The 15,050-nt window shown below is 36.4% G+C and overlaps 2 protein-coding genes across 5 annotated transcripts; both read left to right on the top strand.

Moving 5' to 3' along the window:
• The first annotated feature begins 5,331 nt into the window (after positions 1 to 5,331).
• Positions 5,332 to 11,090, top strand: LOC105645435 (uncharacterized). 4 transcript variants are annotated; one of them, XR_016320488.1, is made up of 7 exons: positions 5,332 to 6,708; positions 6,812 to 6,877; positions 8,124 to 8,268; positions 8,361 to 8,579; positions 9,712 to 9,907; positions 9,999 to 10,194; positions 10,403 to 11,090. XR_016320488.1 is itself a non-coding variant. In XM_089720333.1 (5 exons), the coding sequence occupies exons 2-5, from the start codon at positions 8,559 to 8,561 to the stop codon at positions 10,512 to 10,514; spliced, it is 525 nt and encodes a 174-aa protein (XP_089576459.1). In that variant the 5' UTR covers positions 8,124 to 8,268; positions 8,361 to 8,558; the 3' UTR covers positions 10,515 to 11,090. The 4 variants fall into 4 exon arrangements, 1 of the variants encoding a protein (XP_089576459.1); XM_089720333.1 differs by lacking the exons at positions 5,332 to 6,708; positions 6,812 to 6,877; XR_016320489.1 differs by lacking the exons at positions 8,124 to 8,268; positions 8,361 to 8,579; positions 9,712 to 9,907; positions 9,999 to 10,194; positions 10,403 to 11,090 and adding an exon at positions 7,590 to 8,101.
• Positions 11,091 to 11,242: 152 nt separating this feature from the next.
• Positions 11,243 to 14,525, top strand: LOC105645436 (Pentatricopeptide repeat (PPR) superfamily protein). Its single transcript, XM_089720334.1, has 2 exons — positions 11,243 to 13,620; positions 14,118 to 14,525. Exon 1 carries the CDS (start codon positions 11,644 to 11,646, stop codon positions 13,429 to 13,431), a length of 1,788 nt encoding a protein of 595 aa, XP_089576460.1. The 5' UTR covers positions 11,243 to 11,643; the 3' UTR covers positions 13,432 to 13,620; positions 14,118 to 14,525.
• The last annotated feature ends 525 nt before the right edge of the window (positions 14,526 to 15,050 follow it).

Here is a 15,050-nt window from a genome sequence, read left to right as displayed (position 1 = left end):
AGATGAATTAGTTTAAACAGTGACGGACTATTAAATATTTACAAAATTTATTTTACTTTTAGCGACGAGACATTTACTATTTTGCAAAATAAATTAGAAAATAGAAAATATATATAATCGAATATTTCATACACACATAGTGCCCTTCAATAAATTATTTTTTTCCAAATTTTGAGAAGAGTAAGTGATACGGATCCACCATCAATCATCCAAGGAGTTCAAGAGCACAACATGGGGAATCCATTAGTACTTCCTAGTGGACCAATTACAAGGAGTTGTGCAAAGAAATATGGAGCAATCATGTCTTTATATATCCAGGAACATGTTACACAAGAGCTCCATGACCTTGCTTTCAACAAGTGCTATGAAGAACTTAAAGGCACACCTAAGTTTCTCACATTGATGGAAGCACATGCTGAGATGGAATCTGAAATTCCAGCATATGTCACACCCAGACCGTGCTAGATTAGCATGCTTGTGCAAGGTAGCACGCCCAGGCCGTGCTAGAGTCTGACTTGCAGAGGAAGATCATGTAACATGAAACATGCCTGTGCCAAATAGCACGCCCAGGCCGTGCCAGAGTCTGACTTGCGAAGGCAAACAACCACCATGAAGCACGTCCGTGCGAATTGGCACGCCCAAGCTGTGCTAGGGTCTGCCTCTAGCGAGATTAGTTAGTCTAATTATGCTTATTTTGAGTTGTATCAATAAAATAGGTTGGGCCTCCTATAACTCGGCCCCCCCTTGGATTTTATCCTTGATTTGTTTAGATTTAGTTAGTTTTTAATGGATTTGGATTAGTTAATCCAAATCCTTAAGTTGTTAAGATTTTGTTAGTCTTATCCTTAATTGGTTTAGATTACCTAAATCCTTATCCTTAGCTGATTTAGATTAATTATTTTAAATCCTTTAAGGATCAGGACCTCTTGGATTTAGTATAAATAGCTTGTTATATTGTACAACAAAACACAATTCATTGAAATAAGAAATCTACAGATTTTGTTTATGCTTAGACGTGTTCCATTGATTAGAGTGATTGTGAGATTTCCTCTAATTGCATCAAGAATCAAGGTAAATTTATCAATTTATCTGTAGCGTTTATCTTATTTTTTTACTCTATTATTGGTGTTCTTGCTTCTTTAAGCTTTGGGTTCCATAGAGGGGAGTTTAGTTTGATATTTGATCTATTCCAAATCTTGTCATAGAGTTCTTGGAATTAATTTTCATAGGGTTCTGCGTCAGTTTGGTATCAGAGCTAAAGATTGAGGTAAATTCTTATTTATCTTAGTTCTAGGGTTTGTGATTTTTCTTGTTTTCTTAAATTCCTGTGTTTTTCTTATTGTTTTGTTTAGTTTTAATTCTGAGTTTGCGTCATTGTGCTTTCTTAATCTTGTTCTTGTTTCGTTAAAAAAAAAAAAATCTGGAAGTTGTGATCTTAGATCTTGCTAATTAGATCTGTTTAAAAAAAAAAAGGAAGAAAAAAAATTCGTCCACCATTAAAGCTTGATTGTTTTGAGTGGATTTTGTTCCTAATTCATAGGGATTTTGTTCCTAATTCATAAGGATTTGATCCTAATTCATAGGGATTTTGACATTATTTTGTGGAGATTCAGTTTATCCATTATAATCTTTGATAAAATCTAATCTTAACTACTTTGTGGATAAAGTAACAAGAATTATTTGTCCATATCTTTTTGAGATTTAGTTTATCCACTATAATCCTTGTCAAAATCTAATCCTAACTAAATTGGGTTATATTGAAAGGATAAGGGAGGATACAAGTCAGCACGCACATGCTTCACAACAAGCACACCCGTGCTAGGCTCTGACTCTCAATTGTCAGACCAAGCTATACACGCACGCCCATGCTCGGTTTTGACCTTATAAAAAAAAAATTTTTTTGAATTTTTGGATTTTCTTTGATTGCTTACTTTGTTTGGGGTAGAATTAACTAGGTCCATATTTGGTTTGCTTTGTAGTAAACTAAATTCATACATTATATCCAGAAATTGTCTTTTAAACTCTAGTTTCTTTATTCTTGTTTTGAGCTTTTCTTTTGCTTCTATACATTGTTAGGGTGTGTTTGCTTGTTTACTACACTCTAATTGATAATTAAGTAGTACATTGTATTGTTCTTATGCTGCTATCCATTACGTTTTGAGTCTTCTTTCTAGAATTTGTGCTTACTTTTATTGTTAAGTTTTATTCCTTGTTTCTAAACGTGCTTTTGAGTTGATTGGTTGACCTGAGATTCTAAAGTACAATTGGAGGAATTGCAATGAGTGATTAAAGAGTGTAAACACGTGAGGGAGTGTTTATTATTAACTCAGTCTATTCTTGTTTTTTTTTTCTGTTTCTTTCTTAACAATGAGTTTAAGCAAGTCTGAAGATGGTAATGGGGATGGAAATCAAATTAAAGATCCTCAATTGAAACTTTTCATGGAATCAATCCAAGGACAGTTTAGAACCTTCAACAATTTATTTCAAGATATGAGGGAGGAGTTACAAGAAATAAAAGCAACCCGAAGCTCTAATGCAACAAGAGCTCATCCACGTACCCCTAGATTTCAAGCCCATGATGAAGAGGAGGCTAAAAACACTGATGTTAGTAAGGTTGATAGGCACTTCGACTCCATCAAGATGAGGATTCCAGAATTTTATCGTAACAACGCTGAAGAATACCTTGAATGGGAAAGAAAGGTAGAACAAATCTTTGAATACCATAACTATTCTGAAGAGAAGAAATCTCACCTTGCAGCTATTGAGTTCAAGGGTTATGCTATGTTTTGGTGGGAACAATTGCTATTAAACAGAAAAAGAAAAGGAATGCGACCTGTACCACCATCGGAGATCATGAAGGAGTTGATGGACTAAAAATTTATCCCTACTCATCACTTTAGGGATTTGAACAATAAGTTAGGAAGGGTGCAAGGAGGAAGAACGTAGATTACCTCAATAGATATTCATTCAGAAAGGACGGGTGGATAACCTGTCCAAGATCATTTTTCTCAAAAGAAGTGTATGAAGACTAATGTAGAAAACAAAATATGAGTTTTGAGGCTGTCAATAAAGAAAAAAAGAGTGAAAATAAAATGAGTGAGAATATACAGAGTGCAAATAAAAAGAAAGAGGGAGAAGAAAAGGAAAAACAAATTCAACCTATATATATACCTTTGTGCAAAGAAGTTTGTTTGACCGTCAATGATCCTAACCCATCTTTGCCAAGTGTGTTTGTTGATCCTTTACAAGAATTTGAAGTATATGATGATCAAAAGAACCTACCTGAGAAAGTGGCCTCAACTTTGAAGGAAAATGGGAGTGAGGCTTCGAAATCAAGAGAGCTAAAGTGTGAAAAGAGTGAAGAAAAAGAGGAGAAAGAGGCCACAGAATAAACAAAACAAAATAATGACCCGTTAGAGAATGAAACACCAAAAGAGGAGAGAAAGAAACAAACTCTTTATTGGAGAGAGGGAAAGGAACGAAGCAGTGTTAGTGAGGGTAGACCAGTCTTGATGATTCGGTTAAAAGAGTTTTTGCTTAATTTGCCTAACATTGACTCTTCTACTTTGCCATCTACTATTGTTTCTTTGTTGCAGGAGTTTTCTAATGGCGAAAAGAAGGCCGCTTTGGTCAAGGAAATGCATGCTAAGGCTAAAGTTCATAGAGACATAAAAAGGAGGAACAAACAATATGCTGACCGTGTGACCAAGAGAAGGAAGAAGATAATATTTGTGCCAGGTGATTGGGTTTGGGTACATTTTCGCAAGGAAAAGTTTCCCAACCAAAGGAAGATCAAGTTTGATAAACGTGGAGATGGACCATTCCAAGTCTTGGAGCACGTTAATGACAACACCTACAAGATAGACTTACCAGGTGAGTATGGTGTTTCCGTTACTTTCAATATTAGTGATTTATCTCTCTTTGATATGGATGCAGATTTGAGGACAAATCTTTTTAAAGAAGGGGGGATGATACGGATCCACCATCAATCATCCAAGGGGTTCAAGAGCACAACATGGGAAATCCATTGGTACTTCCTAGTGGACCAATTACAAGGAGTCGTGTAAAGAAATATGGAGCAACCATGTCTTTATATATCCAGGAACAAGTTACACAAGAGCTCCATGACCTTGCTTTCAACAAGTGCTATGAAGAACTTAAAGGCACACCTAAGTTTCTCACATTGATGGAAGCACATGCTGAGATGGAATCTGAAATTTCAGCATATGTCACACCCAGACCGTGCTAGATTAGCACGCCCAGGCCGTGCTAGAGTCTGACTTGCAGAGGAAGATCATGTAACATAAAACACGCCCGTGCCAAATAGCACGCCCAAGCCGTGCCAGAGTCTGACTTGCGAAGGCAAACAACCACCATGAAGCACGTCCGTGCGAATTGGCACGCCCAAGCCGTGCTAGGGTCTGCCTCTAGCGAGATTAGTTAATGACAACACCTACAAGATAGACTTACTAGGTGAGTATGGTGTTTCCGTTACTTTCAATATTAGTGATTTATCTCTCTTTGACATGGATGCAGATTTGAGGACAAATCTTTTTAAAGAAGGGGGGATGATACGGATCCACCATCAATCATCCAAGGGGTTCAAAAGCACAACATGGGAAATCCATTAGTACTTCCTAGTGGACCAATTATAAGGAGTCGTGTAAAGAAATATAGAGCAACCATGTCTTTATATATCTAGGAACAAGTTACACAAGAGCTCCATGACCTTGTTTTCAACAAGTGCTATGAAGAACTTAAAGGCACACCTAAGTTTCTCACATTGATGGAAGCACATGCTGAGATGGAATCTGAAATTCTAGCATATGTCACACCCAGACCGTGCTAGATTAGCACGCCCAGGCCGTGCTAGAGTCTGACTTGCAGAGGAAGATCATGTAACATGAAACACGCCCGTGCCAAATAGCATGCCCAAGTCGTGCCAGAGTCTGACTTGCGAAGGCAAACAACCACCATGAAGCACGCCAGTGCGAATTGGCACGCCCAAGCCGTGCTAGGGTTTGCCTCTAGCGAGATTAGTTAGTCTAATTATGCTTATTTTGAGTTATATGGGTTGAGCCTCCTATAACTCGGCCCCATTGGATTTTATCCTTGATTTGTTTAGATTTAGTTAGTTTTTAATGCATTTGGATTAGTTAATCCAAATCCTTAAGTTGTTAAGATTTATTAGTCTTATCCTTAGTTGGTTTAGATCATCTAAATCTTTATGCTTATTTAGATTAATTATTCTAAATCCATATTTCCAAAGGATCAGGATCTATTGAATTTAATATAAATAGTTTGTTATATTGTATAACAAATCACAATTCATTGAAATAAGAAATCTACATATTTTGTTCATGCCTGATACATGATCTGATACATGATTAGAGTGACACCTGTTATTATTACTATTTTAATCGGTCGTTTGCAGCCCTGGTTGCCGTGGTACACTGCCTGATCAGGCCCCAACAGACGGTTCTATTCCAAATTTCCACCGCTGTTCCACCACCAACCCAATCTCTGACCAGCGACAATTATATAGTCATTTTGAGTTTTGTTCTCTCTCTAGCAAATTCATCTTTCTTAGAAATCCTTTTAATCAATAATCCGTCTCTTCGCTTAACAGAAAACACGAAATCTCTCTTCCAATCAGTCGCTGGCAATCATGTCTTCCACTAAGGACGCCGATCCATCTCTTGGTTACCTGACCCGAAAAGACACCGAGGTGAAGCTTCCTCGGCCTACGCGGGTCAACAATAAAACCCCCGCACCTATTCAAATCACCGCCGAGCAAATTCTACGTGAGGCACGAGAACGCCAGGAATCTGAAATCCGGCCTCCAAAGCAGAAAATCACAGACTCAACCGAACTTGCTGATTATCGCCTCCGCAAGAGAAAGGAATTCGAAGACCTAATTAGACGAGTTCGATGGAATATCAGTGTATGGATAAAATACGCTCAGTGGGAGGACTCACAGAAGGAATTCAATCGAGCTCGCTCGGTTTGGGAACGGGCTGTTACACTCCTCCCTCGTGTGGATCAACTATGGTACAAGTACATTCACATGGAGGAGATGCTTGGCAATGTCGCTGGCGCGAGGCAGATTTTTGAAAGATGGATGGGTTGGATGCCGGACCAACAAGGATGGCTTTCTTATATCAAATTTGAGCTTAGGTATAATGAAATTGAACGTGCAAGAGGGATTTTTGAACGTTTTGTTCAGTGTCATCCAAAAGTCAGTGCATGGATTAGATACGCCAAGTTTGAGATGAAGAATAGGGAAGTTCCGAGAGCTAGGAATGTGTATGAAAGGGCAGTTGAGAAATTGGCTGATGATGAGGAGGCAGAGCAGTTGTTTGTGGCTTTTGCTGAGTTTGAGGAGCGGTGTGCAAGGTGTATCTATAAGTTTGCTTTGGATCATATTCCAAAAGGAAAGGCAGAGGATTTGTATAGGAAATTTGTGGCATTTGAGAAGCAATATGGGGATAAAGAAGGAATCGAAGATGCAATAGTGGGTAAGAGGAGATTTCAGTAAGAAGATGAAGTGAGGAAGAATCCATTGAACTATGATTCATGGTTTGATTATATTAGATTGGAGGAGAGCCTTGGAAATAAGGAGAGGATCAGGGAGGTTTATGATCGTGCAATTGCAAATGTGCCACCAGCTGAGGAGAAGAAATACTGGCAGAGATACATATACTTGTGGTAAGTTTTTGAGTTGCAATGTGGAATTTAACATTTGTGTCTTGTTAACTCTAAAAGTTGATGTGGTTAAGTATTGATGGTTTCTTTGTTTTATGCAATTCAGGATCAACTATGCTCTCTATGAAGAACTAGATGCATGAGACATTGAGAGAACACGGGATGTTTATAGGTATACCTGCTATGCTGTTTTGAATATGTTAGTTAACCTTTTGATTCAAGTAGATGAAGCTGTTGACTTGTTATATGTACAAGTGAATTGTTCTTAGCAAGTGCTTTTGCAAAACCCTGTTCAACCTTCATTACATTTGACAATATTACAGTGGGCTTACTGTCCCTAGCGCAGAGATAAGTCCACTGATTTCCTAGGTCCAACAATCAATTTCTTATAACTTTTTTAATTTGTAATCAGTATGCAGCAACAATGTTTTTTACCTTGTTTAACATAACATTATTATTAATATGAATTTTAGTCTTGGAAGTTCTACAGCCATGTCTTTCTTTATCTCTGAGTTCCCATAGTTTTCTGGTTGAATATGGAAGATTAATACTTGTATACGAGACATTGGTTGCATCAAATTTGTTTTAATAATCTGTTATCAGTCTGTTGGGGGACCATAACATGAGAGCTCCTGTGGTAAGTGAGAATGACCCAAATAGTTTAACAATTTTTATTGAAGTTTCAGAAACTGTAAGATTTGTAACTTGTCAAATTTAATATCTTTATATATGGGATATTATTTTTCATATTTCATCTCAAGTGGTCAAACATAGATAACTTTCTAGTGGTGTAAAAAGTATACATTTAGCAGAGGTTGATGTTGTATTCTCTTGTGTCTCTTGCTTGGGGATTAGATCATAATGGATTAAATCCCTCTTGTTAGGTAAATAATGAACCTCTGACATCATCTGTCTTGGAATGTTTATATGAGTGGGTTATGAGAAGCAAGATTTGTGCTGCCAGCAATACTAGTTTGATTTCCTAGAAAAGTAGCAAGAGAGAACTTCATTAAAAATTGGGCTTTGCAGCAATTGTCTATGTAGCACCAAGTTTCATCGAGAGGCAGTAGAGGTAACACTTGGATGGATTTTATTTTTAAAGTCACGTTTGGCAAAAGGAAAGAGAGTTTAAGTATTGGTTAAAATGTCCATTATTGATTTCTTTCATATATAGTGGAAATTTAAAGAAATGGAATTCTATTTTAGTTGCTAGATTTTGCATACAGTTACACTTATGTTGCTTATTCAATTTGATTTGTTTTATGGGGTTCTTCTTTCTTCTTGTCTCCTTCTCTTGGTTGTGCCCTCAATGCTCTCCCATGGATATAGTTTTACATTTATTTGTTTAATAATGTAATTCATGGATAGATAGATCCCAAGACATTGTAGGTCTTCTGATTCACGGTATATATTTTTAGGGAATGCCTGAGCCTTATTCCTCATAAGAAGTATTCATTGGCAAAGATTTGGCTTCTAGCTGCCCAATTTGAAATTCGACAGCTGAATCTTGCTGGTGCTCGACAAATTTTAGGCAATGCCATTGGCAAAGCTCCCAAAGACAAGGTAAAATTTGGATTACTACTACAGTGTTGATTATTTATATTGGAATGTATGGTTCTGTTCTCAGTTCCACTATTTGGCTTGACAACTAACAGATCTTTAAGAAATATATCGAAATAGAGCTGCAACTTGGTAATATCGATCGTTGCCGGAAGCTTTATGAGAAATATTTAGAATGGTCACCAGAAAATTGTTATGCTTGGAGCAAATATGCAGAACTGGAGAGATCGCTGGCTGAAACTGAACGAGCACGAGCAGTTTTTGAACTTGCTATAGCACAGCTAGCCTTGGACATGCCAGAATTGTTGTGGAAGGTAATTGCATATGATTCCTCTTACTAAAAATGCCCAAGCATCTGTCTGTTTACCAATGTTGTATGTTGGCTGTCAGATTTGAACTGTGTTATACTATGCTTTTTATTGATTCTTGGTTTATCCTAGTGATTATAGCTTTAATACTCAATATATATATGTTGCATGAAAATGGAAACGTGGAAATGTGAAAACGATACAAGAAAATGACAATCTAAGTATAATTTTACATGGGGAAACAGTATTTTATACGAGAAACAGACATGCGGAAATGCCCATGGCTGAGAGTTTCCGTGTATCATACATATATGCGCGTGTCTGTGTTCAAATTGTTGCTGGGGTGTGCATATATTTTTCTTTGCAACATCAATATTAGTCATGTATGAATGTAGTTGCCTATAGTGCTGTTCTCACTTTCACTTGCAACCTTCCTCAGAAAAAAAATTAAGAAAGCACTAGTAAATCATCCATCCTCATCCTCCACTTATTTATTTTTCCTTTTTCCCTAGTGTTGTGTCTGTGGTTGTCAGTGTGTTAACATTCTGTCCCCAACCCCCCTTTTTTTCTTATTGTACGAGGTATGGGTGTATTAAGACCATCTATAACTTGTATTTTGTGGTGTTGTTTATTTTGTAGACTGAAACTGGCTGAAAAGTACTGATATAGGTATTATCATTATGGTTCCCATCACAGCTCACTACCCACACGCATCCCTTTTCCCAAACCCTAACCAACATACACATTGCATTAATTTTGAATAAATATGGCTATTCCCCTTGTTTGTACTGCAGTTTATCCAGGATCAGGTATTTATAATTTACCAGTTATTACATTTATATGGCTATTTCTTTTTAAGTAATGTGGCCTACCCAGAACAAGTAATTTACTATTTCTCAAGGAATTACTAGCTTATCTGCATTATCATGCTCTTTCTTGATTTTTGATAAATTGCCATGCCTGAATCTGATCAAGGTATCATGTATGACATTATTGTCGTGTGCTGCAGCAGTGGAGGACCATTTTACCAACCTATACCCAGTCTAGGACTAGGCACAAAAAGTGAAAACTTTTCCATTCTTCATTTAGAATAAACTTTCATTCTGAAAGTGTGACATTTCTTTTCATTTAACCACAGGCATTTATTGATTTCGAGATCTCCGAAGGTGAATATGACAGAACTCGACGACTTTATGAGAGACTATTGGACCTGACAAAGCATTTGAAGGTCTGGGTTAGTTATGCTAAATTTGAAGCATCTGCCATGGATGAGGTTGTTGACAGTGCAGATTCTTTGGAAGAACAGAAGAAAGAGTGTATTCAAAATGCAAGAAGTAAGCTCTCCTCATCTGTTTTATCTTTCTAGTTGGTTTCTGGGTAAATTATTTGGTCATTAGAGATCTTACATTTCATTTTTCTCATTAGGGGTATTTGAGAAAGCCATTAACTACTTCAGAACATCAGCACCTGAATTAAAGGAGGAACGTGCAATGCTTTTGGAAGAATGGTTGCACATGGAGACCAGTTTTGGGGAGTTAGGTGATGTTAGCTTAGTCCAGCCTAAGCTGCCTAAGAAACTCAAAAAGAGGAGGCCTATTGCTTCAGAAGATGGTGTGGCTGGGTAAGTCACTTACGAGTTAGTTCAAATATAGTCCTATGCCTGATCTAATATAGTTTGAAAAAAATCACACTGCAATTGATGTTATTTTCCCCATATCTTCCTGTCGTTTCACTTGTTCCACAATAAATTTTCTTTGAGGTGCTGTTCAATTTCATGAGCTTCTTTGTTATCTTTGATAGCAGTTGGCTAACCAAGTAACTGCTGGCAGGTTGGAGGAATATATAGATTACATATTCCCAGAAGAAACTCAAGCGCCAAATCTGAGGATCCTGGAAGCTGCATGCGCCTGGAAGAAGCAAAAGCTTTCTACCGAGGATTAAACATATTATGCTTATTTTGTGGCATATTTTGCAACAGCGTACATACTATTTAGAGAGGGAATAAGTTCTTGAGTTGGCAAAAAACAATAGCTTTGGCAGACACATTATGCTAATTTTTGTAGCGTGTTTTGCAGCTCTGTACATACTACTATTTAGAGAGATGTTAAGTGCTTGTGTTGAAAAAAAAAAAAAAGAAAGAAAACAATAGCTTTAGTTGCGAGAGATATTATGTTCTTATGTTGACAAAAAATAATGGTTTTGGCGGCACAACTATTCTTTTCAGAGAAGGGTTAGTAATGGGTTGTTTGAGAGAGGCAGAAGAGTGCGGAAGAGTATCACCTGGATCAGAAAGCCTGAAGTGTGGTTTTGGGGAAAAAAAATGATAATAACACTGTCTTTCATTTCTTAATGTCTTTTATTCTATAGCTTTAGTTTTTATTCTAGCACCTGTTTTGAGTGAAGTATCCTTGAAAGTTTCTATATTAGCTATATCAATAGCATTGTATTGTATCAGCAGAAATTACAGCTGGGTTTAAATTTCAGAATGTGAATGAGGACTTTTCATGTCCATGTCAATTTTATAGAGAGTGATCTTATGTTTAAATGTACAAATATGTCAGTTCCAATGCAACCTTTTGTGCTGAAAGAAAAGTAAAGAATGGTGAATTTTGCAAGGTACCATATAAAGGTCCAAGGAGAAATGCATGATGAGAAGCAATTGCTGTTCAAGAATCTTTAATTAAACGCAAAGCCATGAGATTATTTATTGGATTGAAAATAACGGGGTTTTCCCATTTCCAATCTTGGTGGATGTGGTGGTTTAAAATCAGAATTCATGGGAAGAATGGGTTAATGGTTCTCAATAATGTTTTTCCTTTTCAAAGAATTAATAGTCTGTACATAGTTTCACAAGTTGTTTTCCTTTTCTGTTTGTTTCCTGTGAAAATAGAGGAAGCTTTTCCTGCAACATTGTTCTTTCCTTTTTTCTCTTTTTTTTTTTTAACACTGTTATTATGCCAATTTCGCTATTATGTTATAGAAACAGTACTTTCAATTAATAGATTTTCAAATATTTTTAGCCGTTTAGAGGACCTTGTTGATCAATTTGTTTAAACAGAGTGCAGTAGAAATGGCTGCATTCAAACTCCAGAAAACCCAGAGCCTGTTTTCTTCTTCATATAAAACCTCCTCCTTCTTCTCCACCTGGTACTCTCCGCCGCCGCCGACTCCTTCTTACCATGAAGATCCGATTCTCTCAACTATCTCCGACGCAATTAAAAACTGCGAATCAAAGCCACTTCAAGTCTCGCTCAAGAAAATCCTCCCTTCCCTCAAAGCTCATCATGTTATCAATCTCATCAACAAAAACCCTAATTCTCTCTCTCCACAGTTTATCTTTTCTTTCTTCAACTTTCTCTCGTCATGCCCCACCTTTCGCCACACAATTCAGTCTTATTGCACCATGGTCCATTTCCTATTTGCCCGCCGAATGCATTCTCAAGCCCAATCTCTGCTTCATTTCGTTGTCTCTCGCAAAGGAAAAGACTCTGCTTACTTAATTTTTGCTTCAATTCTTGAAACTAAAGGTACCCATTTATCAAATTCTGTTCTTGATGCTCTAATGAATGCTTATACAGATTTAGGATTCGTATCAGATGCTATTCAGTGTTTTAGATTGATAAAGAAACATAATTTTCAAATCCCATTCCATGGTTGTAAGTGTTTGCTTGATAGAATGATTAAAACCAGCTCGCCTTTAGTGGCTTGGAGGTTTTATCTTGAGATTTTGGATTCTGGATATCCTGCAAATGTATATAATTTCAATCTTTTAATTAATAGATTGTGTAAAGAGGGTAAAATTACAGATGCTCATATGGTTTTCGATGAAATAGCAAAGAAGGGTTTGCGGCCTACTGTTGTCAGTTTTAATACTTTGATCAATGGCCATTGTAAATTAGGGAATTTAGAAGAAAGTTTTAGGTTGAAGATGGTTATGGAGAAGAATAGGATTTTTCCTGATGTTTTTACTTATAGTGTTTTGATCAATGGCTTGTGTAAGGATTTTAGGTTAGATGATGCTAACAAGTTGTTTGCCGAAATGTGTGAGAGAGATTTGGAACCGAATGATGTTACTTTTACCACATTAATTAGGGGGCAATCCAAGAGTGGTAGAATTGATTTGGCCATGGAAAATTATCAGCAAATGTTAAGAAAAGGCCTGAAACCTGATTTGATTTTGTATAATACACTCATTAACGGCCTTTGCAAGGTTGGGGATTTTGAGGAAGCAAGAAAGCTTGTTGATGAGGTGCATAAGAGACGAATGAAACCTGATAAGATCACATACACCATACTCATAGATGGTTATTGTAAGGAGGGAGATTTAGAATCAGCTTTGGAGATTAGGAAGGTAATGTTGAAGGAAGGAATTGAGCTTGACAATGTAGCATTCACTGCCCTGATTTCAGGATTATGTAAAGAAGGTAAGATAAATGATGCAGAAAAAACATTGAGGGAAATGCTGAAAGCAGGTTTAAAGCCGGATGATATGACTTACACTATGGTCATGGATGGATACTGTAAGAAGGGTGATGTCAAGACCGGGTTCAAGTTGCTCAAAGAGATGCAGAGTGATGGCCACGTACCAGGAGTTATAACTTATAATGTGCTTATGAATGGACTCTGCAAGCAAGGTCAAATGAAAAATGCTAATATGCTTTTAGATGCTATGCTTAATTTGGGAGTAGTTCCAGACGACATAACTTATAACATTTTATTAGAGGGTCATTGCAAGCATGGAAATTTAAAAGACTTGCATAAAGTAAAGAGTGAAATAGGACTTGTGGCAGACTATGCATCTTATAAGTCACTACTTAATGAGCTTAGCAGAGATTCAAAAGATTTCCGTAAGAGATGATTTCTGCCGGTCAAATGAGTGTTGGGTTTTCAGATTTGGTTAACATAGCTGATGAGCGGACTTAAAAATGATTGGGACAAACTTCAACCGAGTGATTTGGAGAAAATTGAAGTCCTTTGTTTCGGCGAACTGGCCGTTGTATTTGACTTCAACCCAATTATCCCCAAGGATTACGATGGCCTTTTACAGGTTAGTGGAATTCCTATGCTGAAAATTCCAATCCAATTACTCATTGATTTACTATTTCTCAATTTGTTGAAATACTCATTCTAACGCTTATTGGCTAGTCCAACTGTAAATGCAAAAATTATGAATGACTGAACCTATTACACGAATATAATATTTGGAATCAATAAAAATCCAAAGGAGATTGTTATTCTATAAGTAGATATATTAGCTGCATGACTTTATTAACATACATTAAGTGGGGGAAGAGAAAAAATCTTCAAGAAAGCCTGCAAAATTAACAAATTGGATACATGAATAGAAGTTGTTTTCTTTTATAAGATTTCCATTGCTTTTTATTATTGGTTTACTATTCCTTCCCAACTCAATTACTAGTTTGATGCTTCTCTTGCTCTGACTTCATTGCAATTTATAAATTTGTTTTTGGTCTTTACTTACATGTCATCCATTAGGGGTAAAGGGACGCCTTAATTAGAATTGAAATTTTTTTTCACCGATAGGTTTTGTTGCTGCACCATTAAAGATCCAATCTGAGTGAAAGTAATCAGCAAAAGAGGAGAAAAATACTCTGAAACGAAAGTGTTGTAAGTAATTAAAGATGTATTCCTTTTGTTGGAATGTTTGAGATTTTTACTAGAGATATCTTTTCCAGAAATTAGATGATAAAATCTAAAGTTAATTGTGAATGTGTATGTCCTTGAGTTGAAGAATGTTGTTTGAAGTGAAGAAATGTGTTAGTTGTTGTGTTAGGTAGCAATAATGCTCTTCTTGTCTATGTAATCTGCTGCTACATAAAGCAACCTTTGTTAGGGAAAAATGTAGAGAGAAGAATGAAGAGAGTTAGAGAGTTGTAAGAAACTTATGTTCAAAATGAAAAGGAAAAGAAAGAAATCTCTGTTTATATTTCATAGTTGGGTTTGTCTTTTGATCCTTCACCATATTTTGCTGTGTTAGTATTGTTTTTCATTCTGATAAATGGAATCAGTTTCATTAATAAAGCTGAAAGAAGTGTACATAAACACACACACACACAATGTACATGTCAAAGCAGAGCTCTTCTTAAGCAACAGATACAAATACATAAAATAAATTTTATATCTCCAAACTCTATCTAAGAATGTTACACAGTGCATACTGATGATTTGCTAATGTGAAAATTGACAAATCAGAATCAAACTTCAGTGACCTATGGACTGACTGGTTCATTAGAATTTTTAAATAGATGAATTTGTTTAAATGGATGAATTTTAAATTCTAAAATTTGTCTACTTGATTTGCTTGGGCTGAGCTTTCCAGTAGCCCATGAATTCAATTATACCGACTAATTAACTAAACCTTCATCAAACACTCATTAGTCTATTCATCAGCTGTCAGCTATCCATTGGTGGATTCACTGTCTGAGAAGAGCGATCAATTTGCGTTTTTTTTTTTTT

Source organism: Jatropha curcas, chromosome 4 (genome assembly GCF_041381405.1).
Source record: "Jatropha curcas cultivar XTBG-Jc1 chromosome 4, XTBG_Jcur_1.0, whole genome shotgun sequence".
Lineage (NCBI taxonomy): Eukaryota > Viridiplantae > Streptophyta > Magnoliopsida > Malpighiales > Euphorbiaceae > Jatropha > Jatropha curcas.
This window is presented reverse-complemented; position numbering and strand designations above follow the sequence as displayed.